The sequence below is a fragment of the Geotrypetes seraphini genome, chromosome 13, assembly GCF_902459505.1.
Source record: "Geotrypetes seraphini chromosome 13, aGeoSer1.1, whole genome shotgun sequence".
NCBI classification, from domain to species: Eukaryota; Metazoa; Chordata; class Amphibia; order Gymnophiona; family Dermophiidae; genus Geotrypetes; species Geotrypetes seraphini.
In genome coordinates, this window is record NC_047096.1 from 30,989,418 (window position 1) to 31,012,180 (window position 22,763).

At 43.6% G+C, this 22,763-nt stretch overlaps 1 protein-coding gene across 2 annotated transcripts in view; it reads left to right on the forward strand.

Moving 5' to 3' along the window:
• Positions 1 to 5,532: 5,532 nt before the first annotated feature.
• DRD2 (dopamine receptor D2) overlaps positions 5,533 to 22,763 on the forward strand; it is a 66,123-nt gene continuing 48,892 nt past the window's right edge. For both annotated transcript variants that reach the window (XM_033917373.1, XM_033917374.1), the window contains exon 1: positions 5,533 to 5,799. In XM_033917373.1, the coding sequence (XP_033773264.1) occupies positions 5,533 to 5,799 (267 nt within the window). The remainder of the gene's footprint in view (positions 5,800 to 22,763) is intronic.

Here is a 22,763-nt window from a genome sequence, read left to right on the forward strand (position 1 = left end):
CGGGGAAAGACGAGCAGGAGAGTCGGGGCAGAAAGCGGGGGCGGCAAGAGGAGAGTCGGAGCAGAGAGCAGGGCGGCAGTCAGGAAGTGTGCTAAAGGGGCAAGAAATATTGTGGCGGATATAAAAGGAGGACGCTATAGCTGCAGCTGGAAAGACAAAACAAATTTTGTTTTTTAAGGCATATTTGTTTCTTGTGCTTTGAGATTTTGATGCACGGGAAACAGCGTTATTGGTCAGTATTAAAGAAACTTTTGCAGGGCGGCAGTCAGAAAGGACGTGAGCAACTGGTCCCTAGCAGTCGCTTCTTTTTTGATCGGCCAGCCCAGTCGGTGTTCCATATTTTGGTTAGTGAATCACTGCCTTCCTGCTTTGCATGCCGTTTCCCCTCATATGCATGCGCGGATTGGATCGGATCGGAGGATGATCAGCACAGAGGTTAGTGAATGGGGTCAGAGGAAAATCGGGTCGGTACACGATCGCAAACACGGTCAGTGGGCTTAGAGAATCTAGCCCCAAATCTTGCCAGTTCTAAATGCATCAGTGCAACATTCTGAGGGTTTCTTTCAGTGGCGTACCTAGAGTATGTGGCACCCGGGGCCCATCATTTTTTGACACCCCCCCCCATCTATATGAAAAATATGACTTTTAGTAACAATCCACATATCGCACATCAAGAGTGTACCTAAGAAAAGGCAGCATCTTAAACACTGCAGTGAACACTAGAACACCAACACATACATTGTAAAACTAAACAAGCCAGATCCCGCACAGTCAATTGATCCTGTAGTCAATGCCAACTGAAAACTATGTTCTTTTCATACACATAGAACAGAGATACACCCTCGCCCCATATGGAATAATCACAAACTAAAAATAGAAATATGTAGACAAAAGTTAAACTGAACTGCCAAGAAACCAGACCCTGGATACAATGCAACACCACAAAAACAGTAACACATGTCCTCTAATACAGTGCAAAATATAAAGACAGTAGATGTAAATTTGAAAAAACTGATACATAACAATCACCACTTTACAAATTAACAAATAAAAATAAAACAAATAATGAGAAATAAAAAAAATACCATTTTATTGGACTAATCCCTGTAAGCTCTGTCCTCATCCCCGCAAACCACCTGATTCCATCCACACAAGCTTTGAATTGTTTATATTAAAGTATAATAAGAAACAATATTCTGTACAATTGTCAATTTATAAATCAGCGTCTTCTCCCCACTCTCTCTTCCCCGTTTCCATTCAGCGTCCTCAGCCTACTCTCTCTCCACTTTCCTTCAGCGCACGCACATAAAAACAAGCAATTTCATTCTATTCATTCATAGAAATTAAAGTCTAAATAATGCCAGTCACATAACAAAACATGATTTTACAAAAATAATTCCCTGCACAGTCAAGCCTGCAAGGATTACTAGATATCTTTCAGCAGCTCCCCTCCCTCCCTCCCCCTTACCTTTGTGGCCAAGTCAAAATGATCTACCAACAATAATATTTTAAAAAAACACAACGCACACTGTACGCATAGAATTGTTAATTATCATTCCTATTCCGGGTTTTTTTCAAAGAGGTCAAAGCAGATGATTCTATGCACTGTCACCTCAGTAACAACCATACAAAAATAGACAAATACCCACCCCCCTCCCTTTTTACTAAACCACAATAGCAGTTTATAGCGCAGGGAGCTGCGCTGAATGCCCAGCACTGCTCTGGACGCTCTTAGGCTCCCTGCACTAAAAACCACTATTGCGGTTTAGTAAAAGGGGACCATATTGTAAAATATAGACAGCAGATATAAATTCAGACACATTTTGATCATTAAATTTAAAATAAAATCATTTTTCCTACCTTGTCTGGTGATTTCATGAGTCTCTGGTTGCACTTTCTTCTTCTGACTGTGCATCCAATCTTTCTTTCAGCCTGTATGCTTCCTCTCATCCACATCTCATTCCCTCCCCCAACTTTTTCTTCCTCTCTCCCTGATCTTTCTTTCTTTCTCTCTTCATGCCCCCTTTCCTTTTTTTCTGTTTCTCTTCTTTCCTTCTGTCTCCCTGCCTGCCCCCTTTCTTTCTTTCTCCCTGCCCTTCCCCAAGCCACTGCCACTGCCGCTGCCATCGGGGAACCGGACCCAAACCGCCACCAATGGATACCAGGCCCCAAAGCCGACGCCGATGACGCCCCATGCTCTCCCTGCTTCGGGCTGACCAGCATTCCTCTCCCCGACGTCAATTCTGCCGTCGGAGAGGAAGTTTCGCCCAGCCAGGCAGTGATTGGCTGGCCCGAACTTCCTCTCCGACAGCAGAATTGACGTCGGGGAGAGGAAGACTGATCAGCCCGATAGATCGCCAAGGCAAAGTGAGTCCTGAGTGATCGACTCACTTTGCCTTGGCGAGCTACCCATCGAATTGGGTACCCCTGCCCTAGGGAGAACACTCAGCTCTCTCCTGTGCACCCCCTTGGGGCGTTCACCCGGGGCGGACCACCCCCTCCCCCGCCCACCCTAGGTACGCTACTGGTTTCTTTATGTGCTGCATTTATGGCTGCATATGACCTCTGACAGATAGCCCAGTGAAAGCCAAAGGCCAAGCCAGAACAGAAGCATTAGAATCGACCAGAGCATTGCACAGTTCAATGCGTCTAATAGGATATCATTTTACCTCCAGTTTCTTTCGGTAAAAGACAGCCAAAGCAATATGTTATTACCTTTGACTGAATCAGGCTTGGCTTACACTCAAGTGTTCTTATAAACCCCACTGCCTTTTCCTTTACAAATTGAAAATAACAGCTCTGGGTTATTGTTTTCTGAACACACTACATTCAATAATGAATCTCATTTAACAAAAGATTCTACAGAGTCCTAGGACATCAATCTTTTTCTTATCCAATATGCAGTGTTCACCTGGTTCCCACTTTCCTCAAAGCCTTCTTCCTCATCCCCTGTAGTAGCTTTTACCTTTTACCTCCCATGAGGTTTACAGGCTCTCCGATGCTGGAATTCTGACCAAGAGCAATGATCCCCATTCCTCATAATCGTCCTTTTTTTTAAAAAAGCACATTTCTTATCTTGTTCACACACCTTCCTTCTACGGTAGACAAAAGAGCACTGCAACAAAACATGTCTCATCATTTTATTTCTAAAAGAAAGGGGTGCTGCTTCCAGAAATTTCTGCACTATGTCTTGCTATCTCTGTTGCCTCTTTGATTGCTCTCGGCCACCAGAGGTCTTATTTCTCCGGGACGTTTGTTTTCTCAAATCTAATCGTATCACCGGTTTCCCTGCCACGGAGGGCTTCCGCTGATTTTTCTGCGTCACATAGCTTGTGGGGGGTCTCTTGTGCTTGTTCAGCCTTTCCTCTGTGGTGCGTCCAGTTTCACCAATGTAGGATTGGCCGCAGCTGTCTGGGATTTTGTACACCCCCAGGGGCTTGGAGCAGAGGTAACTGGCCTTTCACATGTGTGAGTGTAGATACGAGTTTCTGTCATGCACTGAATGTCGTTTTAATGCTATTTTTTCTTTACTAGTTTCCCTATGCGATCTGTTACTCTTTGGACATATGGAAGCACTATCATTTTTTGTTCTTTCACAGCATTGTCCTCCAATGGTTGTTGCCCATTGCTGATTTTCTGGGTCAAGGTGTCCACAAGTTTTAGGGCTAGAGAAATAGCATTTCTGCTATAGCCATTAGCATGAACTGTGTCCTGGAGGGTGTCCTTTTCTTTCTGAAGGCTGCCTGGATCGCGAACTCTTAGTGCTCTGTTCATCAGTGTGCGTAGAAATGAATTCCTCTTTTTGTGGATGGGACTCTGCATGTAGAGAACGGTTGGTATGGGTGGGTTTCCTATATGCCATATTTCCCAAGCTTCCATCGAACTGATTTCTAATCATTACATCCAGAAAGGGAAGGCATCCATTGGTCTCTGTCTCCGCGGTGAATTTTATGTTGGAGTGGCCATTGTTCACAAGGTTTAGAAATTCACAGAGGTTTTCCCATCTGAGGGGGCCAAATGACGAGTGTTGGCTACATAGCGGATTCACAGTTTCGGTTTGAACTTGGCACTCTCCAAAGAGAATGCTACAAATTATTAGGTAAGGAATGGAGAATAAAACAGAGAATATTAGAATGCTTTTGTATCGCTCCATGGTGTTACCACACCTTGAATATTGTATGCAATTTTGGTCTCTGTATCTCAAAAAAGATATAGCAGAATTAGAAGAGCACAGAGAAGGGTGACCCAAAACGATAAAGGGGATGAGTCGACTTCCCTATGAGTAAAAGCTACAGAGACTAGCACTCTTTGGCTTGGATAAGAGACAGCTGAGGGGAGATATGATAGACGTTTTTAAAAATATTGAGTGGATTGGAAATGGTAGACATGAATAAATACAAGGACTAGGGGGCATGCAATGAAGCTGCTATGTAAGTAGCAAATTTAGAACAAATTAGAGAAAATATTTCTTTGCTCAGTGTGTAATACTGTCACAAAGCCCAGGAGCTCTTACCAGTTTTCCTTTTTTAGGGAAAGGGGAGGGATATCAGTCACTGGGAGGTTAAGGAGTGACCTCCCCTAATCCCTCCAATGGAGCACTACTTGATAGGAGCACTGTTCTGAATTCCAGATGTCCCTTGATCTAATCTCAGGTAGCAGGTGCAAATACTGATGCCCAAAACACACCAGACTATGCAAGCCCCTTGCCCCATGCACATAATTTGATCATCTTTGCAATATAAATATCTAAATATTGGCTTAAACATGCCTAAAACCCAAATAGCACTTCTAAAATAAACATCTTAATTTTTCTGTGAACATGGCAAAAGTGGATACCAGATATTTGCAAAAATGCTGTTTCTAACGCAGTCTGTTTCAATCTTAAATTATCAAAAATAAACAAAGAACAGATGCAGTGGCGTAGTAGGAGGGGGGAGGAGGCGGTCCGCCCCGGGTGCCGTCTTGGTGAGGGCACCCCCTGCTCCTTCCCCGCTCCCCACTGCCACGCATACATGCCGCTGCCCTTCCCACCGTACCTCCGTAACATTCATGGCATGGGCAGCAAACCCCCAAGCTGATGTCACAGCAGTGTCAGGTCTTCCTCTGATGTTACTTCCTGGACTCGTGTCTAGGAAGTGATGTCAGAGGAAGAGCCGATGCTGGTGCGACAGCGGCTTGGGGGGGTTGCTGCTTACGCCACGAATGTTATGGAGGTACGGGGGAAGGGAAGCATCGTGATACAGGAGGAAGTGGTTGGGGGGGGCCATGATGAGGGCGGGGGAGAGGAGCCTCTCATTCTCGCTACGCCACTGATCAGATGATAAAGGGGATAGTATGTAGAAAGCTGAGATTAGATCAAGGGCAGACTCTTTGGTAGAAACAGGTCTGTGCACTTTGAGCACTCCTTAAATATCTGGCGTTTGAAACAAAGATGTTGATGGCAATTAGTACTGTATAAAATTTAATTTCCATTTCCTTTCTTCTCTCCTTTCCTGTGTGGCAGCTGAGCTGGAAATCGACACTTGCAGCTACATGGATTTCCTGAACCTGTCTTACTACAATGATGACATTAACAATAGGACAAATGGATCTGACGTGGGCCAGAAGTTTCACTACAATTACTATGCCATGCTACTCACGCTGCTTATCTTTGTCATCGTCTTTGGGAACGTGCTGGTGTGCATGGCTGTCTCACGCGAGAAAGCCCTCCAGACTACCACAAACTACTTGATTGTCAGCCTGGCTGTAGCAGATCTATTGGTGGCAACTTTGGTTATGCCATGGGTGGTCTACCTTGAGGTACGCCTTTTCATTTCTTTCCTATGCGTACTTGAATTTTCACACATCTCATGCACCAGCTCCGAACTTTGAAATACAAGGAAACTGAGGGAGTGCGTAAAGCGTGGAGCATAACGTGTGCAAAATAAATAAAGTCACAAATCTTATGTGCTTTGACTGCAAGAATTGTGCCTTCTGATCACTGAGTTATTGCTGGGGGGGGGGTGGAAAATACTGTTCATTTGTCTTTTGTTTGTTTGTGTCTGCATGTAAGCACTTGCTAACATTCACAAACAAAGTATGATTTTGTTGGGGAATTTTGCATCATTTCAGATGGAAAATGACACAAACCAAAACAAAAAAGATCATGTCATGATTTGCTCATTGTTTGAATTAGTAGCACATCCTTAGTCACTGCGTAGGAGTCATAAACCTGAATGCTCAAATTAGATCCATGTTTGGAAAACAGTGTAAATCTTCAACAAGGCAGATCCTCTGTAGTTCTTGGCTAATTCCTTAACAGATTTGGAACGACCTCACCTCCCCGTTGCGGAACCTGAGCTCCCTTCAGTTATTCCGCAAACAACTGAAAACCTGGCTTTTCAGCAAATTCCCCCCCTTCTTTTCTCCCCCCCCCCCCTTCTTCACATAAGTTCATGTAATCCTTTTTCTTCTTCTCTACCTACTATTTTAAGTTCTTGTAAACCGTGTCGAGCTCCATACTCATGGAGATGATGCGGTATATAAACTTAAGGTTTAGATTAGATTAGATTTGATTTGATAGGCTTAGGATAATATAGGGGGGGGAGAGTGCTGAAAAGTTCTCAGTTCACCCAATCAACTTCCTAAATTCTGAGCACCCTTTTGCCACAGGAACTCACGGCAGCCATTTTGATGATGGCTCTGCATGGGGCAGGAGAGTAGGAAGATCGATCCTGCCCCGTGTCACCGCTAGACCACCAGGTAAGGTCTGGGGAAGGTCCGGGACGCAGGAGGGAGGAGGGGGTGGGCCAGAGTCAGCCCAAAAGTTATTTGTGAATATTCCATATTCGCTGACCAGCTCTGCTCCTAACCCCCACGAATATGGAGGGAGGAGTGTAGATACTCATGTCTTGTAGGCCAGTGTGACCAGGTACATGTACCTGTGAAGGGAAGAAGTAGAAAAAATGTATTGACAAGCAACAAATACAGCTTTCATGGGACCTGTCAGACTTTGATCCTGGAGTGTTAAGATTAGACAGAAAAAAAATCTTATCTGAAGTATAAGAGAAAAGACTCCTGCCTTCTCCAGAAATTGTTAATCTCATATGTAATGGAGAAGCTCGGAGAAAATGCTTTCTCTTGTCACTTTAGGGCTGGAATGTAGAATAAAACAGAACAAACTTATCAAAGGCATTATTACGCTCAGCCACAGATCTCTGAGAGTGTTTGGAGGTTTTTTTTAATGATTTTTGGCCAAGTGTGTTTGGAGTAATTGAAAGTAATCAACCCTGTTGTGTTCCCAGTATCAAATAAACTTTTCTGCCCTTTCTCCATTTAGAGATTCAGCTGCCAGAGCATATCTTGCAGAAAGAGAAGCTTAGCACGTGTATATAGGCAAGTTACACTAATAAAAGAAAAAAACAACAACCTGTCATTGCAAATGTTGAAAGAGTGTGAGGAAATGTGTGGATTATCTGCCGATAGCAGTTGACAATCAGTAAACCACTCCATGTAGACCTTCTCAGACACGTGCCAATATAGGACCTAAACCAATCTATGTTTTCCCTCTGTTCTTCCTTCATTTATGAGATGGCATCTCCCACTGACTTCAAGAGAGCATATTAGACTGGATTAGACCAATAGTTCGTCAAACCCAATGTTCTTTCTCCAAAAATCTAAGTAGTTAATAGACGTCCGGATTTCCCCAATTATGCCCTCCTTTTAGACGACATGTCTGGACGGCTTTTCAAAACCCAGCACTTTGTCCAGGTTTTGAAAAGCTTCCAGTTAGGTGCAACATTGGGACGGCGTCTATGCATGCGCTGATGTAACGCGGTGACGTCACATACATGAGTGCGCGTGTGTGATGTCATCACATCACGCCAGTGCGTGTGCAGATGCCCTCCCAACAAGTGAACAGGTTGAGGGGTGGGGGCAGAATGGGGCATTACTCGTGCAGAAGTGGGTGGGCCCGGGGGCAGGGCATGGGTCTGGATTTTAGTTCCCAAAAATCTGGTAACCCTAGATTACTAGAACCCTGCATGGTAAGTATGAGAGGCATGCCCCCTATAGAACTAGGATCATGAACAGCTATAAGGTCCAAGGGAGTCATTGAATACCTCTATACACTTGAGTGAGATATAGTAATACTAGTCTATACACTTCCCCTTCCCCATTCGCGGTTTCAGTAATCGCGATTTCACATATTTGCAATTTTTTGGGAAGGGGAAAAAAAAAACATTGTTAAGTCTTCCCCCCGGCATCCCGGCCTTACCTGGTGGTCTAGCGGGCTTTCGGGGCAGGAGCGATCTTCCTACGCTCCTGCCCCGTGCAGATCGCCATTAGGAAATAATTGTAGGGAGTTCCCGTCATAGTCTCGAGAGACTACGGGAACTCACAGCAGCCCCGAAAGCCCGCTAGACCACCAGGTAAGGCTGGGAAGGCGGGAGGGAGGCGGGGGTGGGTCAGAGACGGATATTCGCAGTTTTTCGCCATTCGCGGTCCGGCTCTGCCTGTATCTCCCACAAATCTGGAGGGAGAAGTGTATTCTGTTCAAGAAAGTCAGGGGAGGAAGAAAAGGAGGAGGAGTGGCATCATAAGTTAATTATCATATTAAAAAGTCACACAATTGCTAAGGAAGAGGTGCTATGGCCAGATTCTGTATAGGATGCCGATCTCGGTGGCCACTTAAGAAGCACCCAAGAATTGTGTTTCAATCACGAACCGGTGTTCTCATACAGAATTGCGTCTACCTTAGGAACAGATGCCTTAACCCCCGATTCTCTAACCAGCGTCCACGTCAACCGGTGTTGTTAGAGAATTGCGCCTGCCAGATTGCAAAGATAGGCGGCTCAGTCGCCTATCTTTGCCAAGAGATCCCTTGCCATCAGCTGATCGCAGCACAGGAATCCCTGATTAGCTGAGCCAGCAGGACTCCCCAAAACCTTCGGGGAGTACTGCCGGCTTCAGGGAGTACTGCCGGCTCAGCTGATCACGGGAAATTCCCCTGCTGCAATCAGCTGAGCCAGCTGCGGTGAGCAGAGGACCCCCAGGACCCCCACCCCAAGATTGTCAGGAGGGATGCCCACTCCCTCCTGCCTGACACCTCCATCCGCCAAGATCGGCAGGAGGGATAGAAACTATGGAATTAGGGGGCATAGGATGAAAGTGAAAGGGGACAGACTCAGAAGTAAACCTCAGAAAATATTTTTTTCACTGAAAGGATGGTGAGTGTGTGGAACAGCCTCCTGGTGGAGGTGGTTTGGAAGAAAAATGTTTCCGAAGTACTCAGATTCTCTTAATATCATAATTCACTCCCTTATAATATCCAAAATGGATTATTGCAACTCATTATATAAGGGTTGTGTCAAAAAGATATTAGGCGCCATCAACTCATACAAAATACGGCCATCAAATCATCTCGGGTTCAAAAAAATCGATCACGTCACCCCTTTGTTAAAGAAAGTTCATTGGTTGCCTATCTCACACCGGATCACCTATAAAATTGCTTTTCTAACTTTCAAAACTCTACAGACTAATGCTCCTGCATTTATAGATAGACTATTCCATATGACCCCCCCCCTTCCAGAACCTTAAGATCAGCCCCACAACACTCTCTAAATGTCCCGTCCTTAAAAATAATTGGCACCCGTCGTACTCTTATTTTCTCAGTTACTGCCCCCTCAATTTGGAACTCCCTCCCTTATACCTCAGAGCTGAACAAAACTTGGATAAATTCAAAAGTAGTTTAAAATGCTTTCTTTTTAAAGAGGCCTACAATTGATTTATCACATATACAGTAATATTTATTTTATTATCACTTAACCTGTCACATCTACCCTACTGCACCTCCCTTTCATATGCTTTTTCTTAATAAATTGTAGTTCCTCCTTCCCTTTTCCTATTGTTCTCATGTCACAACCCCAAACAAAGTATGTCAGTCTTGGAAGGTCTATGTTTATTATTTGTTGTTTGTTCCCTATTTATATTTAAATTTTTAATGTACATCGCTTTATATTCCAGGAGAAGCGTGTTATCAAATTTTAATGAACTATGACAAATTTTTCACTGTCCCTAAGGGAGCTCATTTTCTTATCCCGCTCCGGCAAGTTCTTTCCCTATCCCTGCCCCATTCCTGCAAGCTCTGTCCTTATCTGCACACACCTCAAACACTTTAAAATCATAAGTAGCAACATTCTAGAGCTCAGATTGTGATGTCATAATGCCTCATTCCGCCAATGCCTAAGCTCTGTCCTCATCTGCACAAGCCTCAGACACTTTAAAATCATAAGTAGCAACATTCTAGAGCTCAGATTGTGATGTCATAATGCCTCATTCCGCCAATGCCTAAGCTCTGTCCTCATCTGCACAAGCCTCAGACACTTTAAAATCATAAGTAGCAACATTCTAGAGCTCAGATTGTGATGTCATAATGCCTCATTCCGCCAATACCTAAGCTCTGTCCTCATCTGCACAAGCCTCAAACACTAAAATCATAAGTAGCAACATTCTAGAGCTCAGATTGTTATGTCATAATAATAACTTTAATAACTTTATTTTTATATACCGCCATACAACAAACAGTTCTAAGCGGTTTACAAGGGAAGAGACTGTATAAAGAGCGACTTTACAGAGACTTTACAATGCAATATGGAAAAGGGAACAGGGAACTAATGCCTCATTCCACCAATACCTAAGCTCTGTCCTCATCTACACAAACCTCAAACACTTTAAAATTATAAGTGTTTGAGGCTTGTGCGGTTAAGGCAGAGCTTACAGGAATGGGGCAAGGACAGCGATAGCGACAAAACCCGCAGACAGGACAGGGAAATTGGAGTTCCTGTGGGTGCGGGGACAGATTGTCCCCGTGTCATTTTCTACACTGGATCTCTAAAGGAAAAGAATGGAAGTTAGATGACATGGTTAGGCAGACTAGATTTATTATTTAAAAATTTATTTCACGTTTATCACCTAAGTGGGTTACAGTAAAAAACATACATATTCAAAACATACTCAAGTATATTATAACCTAGACATCCTATCTTTTTCTTCCAAATAGAATCACTAAAACTAGCATAACGCTAATAAAAAGCTCACCCTATATGAACTGTATAATACATTTCTCTTCAAAGCTAATAAAAAGCTTTAATAAATAGATATGTTTTCAACTGTTTCTTAAATGAGAGTTTCTCTCTACATAATCTTAAAACCCTGGTAATGTATTCCACAAATCTGGGCCTACAAAGAGATAGCTGTTGCTTGCATTTTTTAATAACATGTTTCACCTACTGTATCGATCGATAGCCTCATCGCGGATTGTGATCTCAAATTCCTAGAAGGAATATATTGTTTCAAAAGCTGTTTTAGATACAGAGGCGTCTCCCCATAAATTACCTGATGAACAATTGTCAAAATGTTGTATTCAATCTGCGATTGAATTGGCAGCCAATGCAAATTCTTCAGTACTGGAGTAATATGATCATTCCAGGCTACCCCTGTGATCATACGAGCTGCCTCATTCTGCACCACCTGTAATGCTTTAATTCTACATTTTGAAATACCTATCAGCAAGGAATCACAAAAATTAATCCTAGAGTCATAGTCCGAAGATCTGATATTGACATCATAAATTTTACCCTTGACAACAATCTCAACTGAAAAAATACACTTTTATCCGTTTGCATAATTTGTTCTTGCATGGTGAGCTTTGTATCCAAATATACCCCTAACATATTTAGATACGATGGAATGTTTAGAGTCACATCCTGGTCTTTATCTGCCTTCATTTTTCTGTTTATGTGTAGCAGTGGCATACCAAGGGGGTGGGGGGGGGTGATCTGCCCTGGGTGCACGCTTCAAGGGGGTGCACAGCCGGCTGGGTCTGTAACCTCCACCCTAACTCAAAACGGTACCTCAGTGCGGCTGCCGTACTTATCCAAGAGCAGAGTCGGCAGCCGCGCTGAAGTGCAAGAAGGTCCCGCGATGACTACTTCTACTGCCTCTGCTCCGGAAGAGGTAAGTGACATCGGGGGGGTGGGGGGTGGACCAGCAGCCGCAGTCATCGCGGGACCTTGCCGCAACTCCCTGCGTCTGCCAGCCCCCCTCTGACATCACTTACCTCTTCCGGAGCAGAGGCAACAGAAGTAGTCATTGCGGGACCTTGCTGATTTGGATGGAGAAAGAAAGGAGCATAGCAGGGTGGTGGAAGGAGAAAAATGGGGTCAGGGTGGTATAGAAGGGTGGTGAAGGGAGAGAAAGGGATTTAGGGTGGTAAGGAAGGGTGTGGAGGGTGAGAATGGGGGTCAGGGTGGTAAGGAAGCGTGGTGGAGGGAGAGAAAGGGGCAGATTGCTGATGGAAGTGGGGGGAAGGGAGAGGAGAGAGTAAAATGACAGACCATGGGGGTGTGGGAGAGGGAAGGAGAGGAGAGAGATGCCAGACCATTGGAGGAGGGAAGGGAAGAAGATGGATGCCAGACCAATGGGGGTAAAGGGAGAGATGGGAGGGGGAGGCATAAAGTTTCTGGAAGGAGAATAGAAGGAGAGAAGATTCCATATAGAAGGGGCAAAGAGAGGGTAGACAGTGAATGAAAGGAAGAGAGTGACAAGAAGATGAGGAAAGCAGAAACCAGAGAAGACAAGGTAGAATAAAATTATATATATATTATTTTTATTTTTTTTTGCTTTAGGGGAGATGCATAGCTATTTGTGATGTTGCATTGTATGAGGAGTCCAGCTTTTTGGTGCTTCAGTTTAACCTTTGTCTACATATTTTTATTCTATCTCCCCATTTACAAAACTGTAGAGCATTTTTTAGCATTGGCATCTGAGCTGTTACCACCATGACTAAAAGCCACACTACAGTTTTGTAAAAGGGGGAGGAGTTAGTTTAGGATTACATACTAGGCGAAGGTGTTTTCTGTGTTCTGTATGTTCGAAAAGACATGGTTTTCTGTTAGGATCGACTGTGTAGGATTGATCTGTACTAGTCTGGCTTGTTTAGTTTTACAATGGATGTATTGATGTACTGCTCACTGCAATATGTAAGATGCTGCCTTTTCCTAGATACACTCTTGTGTGACATGTGGATTGTTACTAAAAATCATGTTTTCATACAGATGGTGGGGTGTCAAAAAATGATGGGACCCGGGTATCACATATGTTAGGTATGCCACTGCTATGTAGGTAAACCATTAGATCTGTAGAAAACTTAATTACGTACATTGCTATCTCTCAGCTGCTCTAGTAACTAATGTTAATTAACAATTAAGCACACACAATAACTTAAAAAGTGAATATTTATAGTTTTATCTGTGCTTGAAAGCAAGCATATTCTATAGAACACATTTAATCCATGCTAATCTTTCCTTTACGTTATCTGAAGTATAAATTGAGTAGCTTTTAAACCTTCATTGCAGGAACCAACTTTAAAAGTATCGCCGACAAAATACTGATTACTGAAAGTAAAAAGAATAAAACTCTTGATTAGTGGCATAGCTAGGATTGAATAAGCCCTTGGTGGAAAATTTTAAAGGGGTCCTCTATGACACTATAAGCACCATTTCTCCCAAGGTGACCTATACACTTCTTCCTCCGTATTTGCGGTGGTTAGGGGCAGAGCCAGCCCGCGAATATTAAAAAAACACGAATAATATTCAGGCCGATTCTGTCCCTATCCCCCGCTTCCCCTGGCTATTGTAAGCCCTGAAAGCCCCCCTTAAGCCTTACCTGGTGGTCTAGCGGGTTTTCAGGCAGGAGCGATCTTCCCACGCTCCTGCCCCCTGCAGATCGCTCACAGGAAATGGCTGCCTTGAGCTCCCATAGTCTCTGTAAGCGATCTGCATGGGGCAGGAACGTGGGAAGATTGCTCTTGCCCCAAAAACCCGCTAGAACACCAGGTAAGGCTTAAGGGGGGGGAGGCTTAAAGGGCTTAAAATAGCTCAAAAAAAGAAAAAGGAATTTTAGGTTTAAAATCGCGAATAAGTGAATTCGTAGATACGGAAAGTGTATAGAAAATCTGTGATAGTGACAGAAATAGAAACTTAAATGTAAGATATAAGAGATGGACATTTCCCACAACTGACATATTACAATTAATAAATTCAGAAATATAACCACCTTCTTGTTACCTTTAGGGTCTGAAACATTGTTTAGCTCCCAGTCTCTCTTTTCTGCTTTTCTCTGGTTTTTCTTCTCATGCAGGGTCTCCTGTCCTTTTGACGTTTGTTCTCTATCTATATCTAGCATCATCTTTCTTCTGTGTCCTTCTCCATCCAGTCCAGTGTCTCCCCTCTATGTCTCTATCCCTATTATCCCTGGATGTCCAGCACCTGCTTTTTCAGTGCCCCTATGCATTAACCCTCTGTATTCCTATCCCTCCCCTGTGTTCAGTATTAACCCTCTGTGTCTCTATCTCACACTTGTGTCCAAAATCTCTTTTCTCTGTCCCTTTCCCTCCATTTAGCCAGCTTGTTGCCTCTCTCCTCTCCTCCTTCCATACCAAGCACCCCAAAATGTCTCTCTCTTTATCTACCCTCTCTCTCTCCTTCCCGCAATTGGTCAATTGTTTTTTTCTTCAAGGTCCAGTCTTTTCATTCTTTTCCAAACATTTGCCTCCAAATCCAGCATCTCTCCCTCTTCCCATCTGTTCTCTCTCTCTTCCTTTCATTCACCTCTCTGGGTCCAGCATCTATCATCCTTTCTTCCCCATTTCATAGTTAAATGTGCACAGGACAAATGCGCAAAGACAAGTGAACACAAGAGGTCTGAGTGCAAGACATCTGAGCACAAGACAAGTGAGTGCAAGACATCTGAGCGCAAGCCAACTGCAAATGAAGAAATTTGGAAATAGTGTCGCTCTCACCAAAGGCGAGTGAAATCTGCGCAAGACAAATACCTGTTATAGAGCAAGTTCTAGCAAGACCAGAAATTTACCTATAACAGACACAGTCAGGCAGCGAAAGAAAGGCGGGCTATTCTCAGTACATATAAAAGGAGCAAACGTAATCAAAGTAACAAAAATGCATTCACGTGACTTATATTCTAAGCACAAAGAGGCTAGGTAACCATAGTTATAAAAATGCACTTGCAAAACACTGTCATGTATGATGACAATGACATCTTTACGTGAACGTGCGCATGATTGTGTTGTTAACATTTTGTGGCGCGCTCCGCACACTTGTGTGCTCAATTGTCTTGCGCTCAATTGTCATTGCGCAGAATTGTCATTGCGCTCAATTGTCGTTGCGCTCACGTGTCTTGCACTGAATTGTTTTGCGCTCAATTGTCTTGCGCTCGTATGCATGCAATTGTCCACACGCTTTTGTCTTGCGCACATTTGACTTTCCACCTTCTTCCCCAGGTCTATCCCCCCCAGTCCAGTATCCTTCTCTTCTTATTCCCCTCCCCCCAGGTCTGGCATCTCTGTAGCACCCGCTTCTGCGTCCTCAAAATGTGCAGCGGGTGGCTAGCAGAAGCAGCGATGTAAACAGATTGTCTCGCCAGCCCTGCCAGGGTCTTTGCCATGTCCCATGACAGCAATCCAGAACAAATTTATAATGCAAAAAGCTTCTGAAAATCCTCAATGTCCAAATCCTGCTGGGTTTATGTTCTTTTAAGTCATCAATATTCCCTTGTTCGACAGCATCCTCTGGCCTTTTCAGGCACTGGAAACATGGTCCAGATGGCAGTTAACTGCATTTTATCCCCAAATGAGTTATTTTTTCACTCAGAGAATAGTTAAGTTCTGGAATGCTTTGCCAGAGGATGTGGTAAGAGTGGTTAATGTAGCTGGTTTTAAAAATGGTTTGGAGAAGTTCCTGGAGGAAATGTCCATAAACTGTTGTTGAGGCAGACATGGGAGAAGCCACTGCTTGCCGTGGATCGGTGGCATGGAATGCTGCTACTAGTTGGGGTTTTGACAGGTACTTGTGACTTGCATTGGCCTTTGTGAAGATGAGATACTGGGCTAGATGGACTATTGGTCTGACCCAGTAAAGCTATTTTTATTATACTGTATGTTGCTTATTTGGAATTTTATACACTGCCTCATTCGCAATGCAATTGTAAGCAGATTAACAATAAAATCGTATTCTAAAAGCAGAAAAGAGCTCCATTGTTGCACAGTAAAGTACACATTTACTCAGAACATAGACATACAATTATACACTATTTTGCATAGTTATTGTATTCTACCCACATCCCTTCTTGCATTTGCCCACTGTTCACATTAGACAAATATATTAAAAAAAAAATCAGATTCGTTTTCTGGATTGCCTCCAAATGCTATTCAAAAAAAAAAAAAAAGTGTCTTAAAAATTGAGCTAAATTTTATCAATAAAGGTTCAGACTATATACAAAGGCAGCGGCAAGTAAAAAGAAAGCTGACTTTCTTGTCTTTTCCTTTTGGAGATTTTTCAGGAGATGGTTAGGCAGGGTATGCAATCCTACCAAAAGAAAAAGCCTTGGAGTTTATGAGGGCATCCAGTGAGGCTGTGAGCTGCAACTCAGCCTTGGGCTCCTTTTACTAAGCTGCACTAGCGGTTTTAGCGCGTGCTAGACACTAACGCCAGCATTGAGCTGGCGTTCGATTTTGACGAGTAGCGCGGGTTAGCGCGCACGGCAATGCAGCGCGTGCTAAAAACGCTAGCGCACCTTAGTAAAATGAGCCCCTAGTGTTACATAGAAACATGATGGCAGATAAAGGCCAACTGGCCCATCCAGTCTGCCCATCCTCTTCCTCTCTCTAAGAGATCCCACGTGCCTATCCCAAGCTCTCTTGAATTCAGATATAGTCTCCGTCTCCGCTACCTCTTCTGGGAGAATGTTCCATGCATCTACCACCCTTTCAGTAAAAAAGCATTTCCTTAGATTACTCCAGAGCCTATCACCTCTTAACTTCATCCTATGCCCTCTCATTCCAGAGCAGAGCTTCCTTTCAAATGAAATAGACTCGACTCATGCGTATTTACATTACATAGGTATTTGAACGTCTCTTATCATATCTCCCCTCTCCCTATTGGCTAAGGCTCTTAACATTTGCATCTCCTCTTTCTATAGGCTAAGGCTCTTTACACCTGAATTGTGAGGTCATAGAGCTGCCCATCCGCAGTAACCATTATCTCTTCCTCTCTCTGAGAGATCCCACATGCCTATCCCAGGCCCTCTTGAATTCAGATACAGTCTCCGTCTCCGCTACCTCTTCCGGGAGACTGTTCCATGCATCTACCACCCTTTCACTAAAAAAGCATTTCCTTAGATTACTCTAGAGCCTATCACCTCTTAACTTCATCCTATGCCATCTCATTCCAGAGCTTCCTTTCAAATGAAATAGACTCGACTCAAGAGCATTTAAGCCATTTAGGTATTTAAATGTCTTATCATATCTCCCCTCTCTCACCTTTCCTCCAAAGTATACAGATTGATATCTTTAATTTCTTCTGGACTGACTCCATCCTGTTTATATCTTTCTGAAGGTGCAGTCTCCAGAATATTCTCAATGAGGTCTCACCAGAGTCTTATATAGGGGCATGAATACTTCTTTTATAAAGGCATGTATGAGTACATAAGTGATCTTTTATAAAATACTGACTGGCATAAGATTAGGTGCCTTATGACATGATGGGGTGGACTTTGACAGTGGACATGCACAGGAGCAGAGTTTAGGCAGAGCATGGGCAAACGTAGCAGGTCCACACATAGATTATGAATTATGACTTGGTAAATGAATAAGACCTGAAACCAGAGGACTGAGATAGCCTGCATGAGAAAGACCTCTCCATGGTGCAAAAGCCTTTAAAAGCAAAAAGAAACTCAAGCAGATGTATACAAATTCAATTGCCACTTTAAAAAAACAGAAAAGAAAATGCGTACAGCAGATAAGAGGGCAACGAATGAAGGAGGAATACATTTCATGAAAATAGCTTTGTATGTTATAATAAGAATGCATGCTATTTGTAATAGCTTGTAGTACAGTATTTCTAATTATAGTATGCAAAGCTACACTTGCTAATTGTGTCTCCACAAATAGTAGCTTTGTTCATAGTGCTTGTATATGAAATTGTACTTAAAGCCAGCAGTTAATGACCTTGAGGTGGAGAATCATGCAAAGCAGTTCATTGACTTTGAGTGCACAAACTACACCCACAATTTTGCAATACAATAACTACATCTCAATGAGGTGCTTTTTGTTGTTGTACATTTTGCATACTGTTTTTCTATACAGCTCATTTGCATACTCTGTATAAGAAATTCCCAATCAGGCCTGCAAAAATGATCAGCTTAATGCAGAAACTTCAAAGCACTAGAGCAAGAGAAGCTCCCTCCCATCTTAATCCCTCTGATATTCATTACTTCTACCTTTTGCAACAATGTTTCTTAAAAGATATTACTGAAAGTGGAATGTCTGCTTTACAAATTAGTTTTATAGAAAAGTAAAACCGGGAAATGCTATAGGACAAAGTATCTGATAAAGGAGTTCGATATTCGCAGGAGTTAGGGGCAGAGCTGGCCCGTGAATATTGAAAATTTGTGAATAACTTTTGGGCCGACTCTGACCTGCCCCCTCCCCCCCTCTCTCACTCCTTCCTCCCAGCATCCCGGACCTTACATGGTGGTCTATCATCCGACGCTCCTGCCCGTGCAGATCACTCATCCAAAATGGCTGCCATGAGTTCCTGAAGTCTCTCGAGACTACAACAGGAACTCATGATAGCCATTTTGGATGAGTGATCTGCATAAGGTGGGAGTGTAGGAAGATTGCTCCTGCCCCAAAAGACTGCTAGATATTGTATATTTAGACTTCAGCAAGGCTTTTGATAGAGTCCCACACCATAGGTTTATTGAGCAAAATGAACATGCTTGGGCTTGAAGAAACACTAACAGCATGGGTAAAAGACTGGCTTAGTGGCAGACTTCAAAAGAGTAATGGTAAACGGTATTCCCTCAAAAACATCGAGAGAGTGACCAGTGGAGTGCCACAGGGCTCGGTCTTGGGCCCGATACTGTTTAAATATCTTTTGTAAGGAATACTGACTCAGGGGACTTCGTTGGCAAAATTACATTATTTGCAGATGACGCTAAACTATGCAACGTTGTGGGCAGGGCAACGGAACCTGACAGCGCTACCAGGCCCAACACTATGGAGCAGGACCTACTTCTGCTGGAACAATGGTCCAAGTACTTGGCAACTAAACTTTAATGCAAAAGAATGTAAAGTAATGCAATCTTGGAAACAGTAATCCATGCAGAGCATACACCTTGAACGGTGTGAAAGCTTACCAAGAACTACTGCAGAAAGGGACTTAGGGGTACTCATCTGGGATGATATGAAAGCTGCAAATCAATGTAGAGAAATGCTTCAGCAACAGCTAGACAAAAGCTGGGGTTGCATCAGAAGACGCTTTATCAGCCGAAAGCCTGATGTCATACTGCCATTGTACAGATCCATGGTGAGACCTCACCTGGAATACTGTGTCCAGTTCTGGAGGCCACATTATCAAAAAGATGTGAAGAAAATGGAGTCGATCCAGAGAATGGCCACTAGAATGGTCTCGGGACTCAGGGATCTCACTTATGAGGAACGTCTCTGACCAAACTGCGTTTTGTATTCTCTCGAAGAGCGCAGAGACAAGGGGGGGACATGATAGAAACATTCAAATACATCAAGGGCCGCACCGAATGGAGGAAGAAATCTTTTTTCTCAAAGATCCCACGGCGACAAGAGGGCATCTGCTAAAACTTAAAGGGGGAAGATTTCACGGTGACACCAGGAAATACTTCTTCACCGAAAGGGTTATTGATCGATGGAATGGTCTTCCACACCAAGTAGTCGAGGCCAGTAACGTTCTCGACTTCAAGAGACGTTGGGACAAACAAGTAGGGTTACTACAGAGTTAAGCTTAAAAGATGGATTCTCATGGGAGAGGGAATTCTAGAGTGGGCAAATTTGCTGAGGGAGGGTTCTTGAGGGGGCAGACTTGTTGGGCCGCTGGCCCTTTTCTGCCGTCATACTCTATGTTTCTATGCTAGACCACCAGGTAAGGTCCGGGAGGTGGGAGGGGGGGTGATTCTGGTTTTAGGAAATCATGAATAATCGAAATCGTGAGTCCTAAAACCGCAAATCGGAAGGGGGAAGTGTAGTCAAAACCTTGAATTTAATCCTTTTCTGTATTCAATTCAAGAGCGGGACAGCATTTGCAGTTAACACATGGGTAAGGTACCATGCGCTACCTGTCATAGCTGCAGATGGTGTAAGTGAAAGCCAGCCTGTTAGGTGCATCCAGGTGCATTTCAGGGGTGGAGTCTAGTTAACTCTCAATATGCATGTTTAGTGCATAAATAGGACCACATAACTAGGTGTCCTATCTGTAGGTGCTAACCCATGGCTGGTTAAGGCTGAATGCTGACCTAACTGGGCATACTATAGCCATCTTTTAACAAACTGGAAATTCAAAGCTGAAGCCACACAGGGCCCGGCACTGAATTTCCAGTTTTAGTGTCTGCAGCCAACAGAAAAACAGTATACTGTCGCTGTCTGAGTATCAACTGGAAAGTGTTTTTGCAGATGCAATTTCTGTCGTGGTTTTCCAGAGATGATCACCAAGGTTAGATGCTCCAATTCTGGGTTGTAATAGTATTCTATGGGCCAGGAAGTAATGCGTCCCCTCCTGAGGAAGGTACCATTGTGAAATGTGAGTAAGGGGGGGAGGGGTTGGCTCAATGCACAGTGTCAGGGATTTTATGTGGAGGACAGCAGTGAGCGTAGGCTTTATTGTAACGGAAACTAGCACACCAAGACGACAAACCACAAGATAAGTAATAAGTAAAAGTTAATGAGTAACAACAGTGTAAATGATGTAATCAATGCCTTGGTGGAATGGGACTGGAAGGTGCGATGATGGTCCCTTTACTTTTCTGAAACTGCTTTCAACTCTTAACTCCCACTCACTGCTGTCAGATATCTAGGCCCACTGTATCATTTCCTCTACCATAATCTCCCCAACCCCGTAATGTCCTATCTAAATTAGTTTGTAATCTCTTCTGAGCAGGGACTGTCTATTGTATGTTAAAATGTACAGTGCGGCGTACGCCTTTTCAGCGCTATAGAAATAGTAAATTGTAGTAGTAGTAGTACCATGCTCATTTTTAATTGAGCATGTAAGCTGTTGTTCTGAGCATAAGAACATAAGAATTGCCGCTGCTGGGTCAGACCAGTGGTCCATCATGCCCAGCAGTCTGCTCATGCGGCGGCCCTCTGGTCAAGGACCCAGCGCCTAACTGAGACTAGCCCTACCTGCTGATTCAGCAGGACAACTTGTCTAACTTTGTCTCTGAATCCCTGGAGGGTGTTTTCCCCTATAACAGACTCTGGAAGAGCGTTCCAGTTCTCTACCTACTCTTTGGGTGAAGAAGAACTTCCTTACGTTTGTACGGAATCTATCCCCTTTCAACTTTAGAGAGTGCCCTCTTGTTCTCTCTACCTTGGAGAGGGTGAACAACACTGTCTTTATCTACTAAGTCTATTCCCTTCAGTATCTTGAATGTTTCGATTATGTCCCCTCTCAGTCTCCTCTTTTCAAGGGAGAAGAGGCCCGGTTTCTCCAATCTCTCACTGTAGGCAACTCCTCCAGCCCCTTAACAATTTACTCATATTGGTATCGACTAAACAGTGATATTCATGAGTACCCTGTGACGCACGGAAAATAGTAATTAAGCCAGCACAGGCCTATTGATATAGTGAACTCCCTATTATTAATTTGAGTGCAATAGATTATTGCCACATTGTCTACCATGCTTCAATCTCTCATGCCATGTCTGCCACACAGTGTTTGCTGTTCTATGTCTTCTGTACTGTGTTTCATCACGCACGCTTGCCTTACCAAACCAACTTTGCCAAGTCGTATCATTCTATGTTACCCATGATTTATAATACTATTTCTCACCGCACCATGTTTGCCATATTAAGCTTTACCGTGCTTTGTAAACTATGTTTTGCCATCCCTGTCAAACAAAGTTTGCCATGCTATCTCCTACCGTGCTATGTCTGAGAGTGTGGCGTAAGGGTTGAACCTGCGGCCTCGGCACCCTGAGGTTGCAGGTTCTGATCCACGCTGACTCCTTGTGATCCTTGGATGAGTCGTTTGGTCCCCAGGTATATTAGATAGATTGTAAGACAACACTCTCACAGGAACTCTGAACTGCCTTCTCTCTGCTATGTCACACAGGAAAATGGAACACCTCTAAACAAGAACGCGAAGAATTTATCCTCCAGCATTCCCTCTCCTCCACACATAACCTGAATCCTAGGAGACATCAATCTCCACTTAGAAGACCACACCTCCAATCAAGTAGCGGTACATTCTTTCATACCTCAACACCCTATCTTACCAGATACTCAATCCCGAACCCCCACGCATAAAGGGCCATCAACTTGATATAGCCGCTTACACTTCCCCCAACCTTAACACACCAAAACATCCACATCACCAACGGCTCCTGGCATCCCACCTTATGGTCTGACCATTACAAGTACACCTTCACAATTAACTGGGTGCAGAATAACAACAAACCCACGCCACACACAACAAGCTTCAAGTCAGAAAGAAAAACGATCCTACCACATTCTGGGACACAGTAGACCCAGAAATAGACCTAAACAATCCCAAAGGATTCATAAACACCTGGCGCTCCACAAGTGAATCCGCTTTAAAACAAACTAGCACACTAAAACAACAAAATAAAATATGCAGACCATCAGACAAATGGTTTTTGACCGCCGAACTCCTACA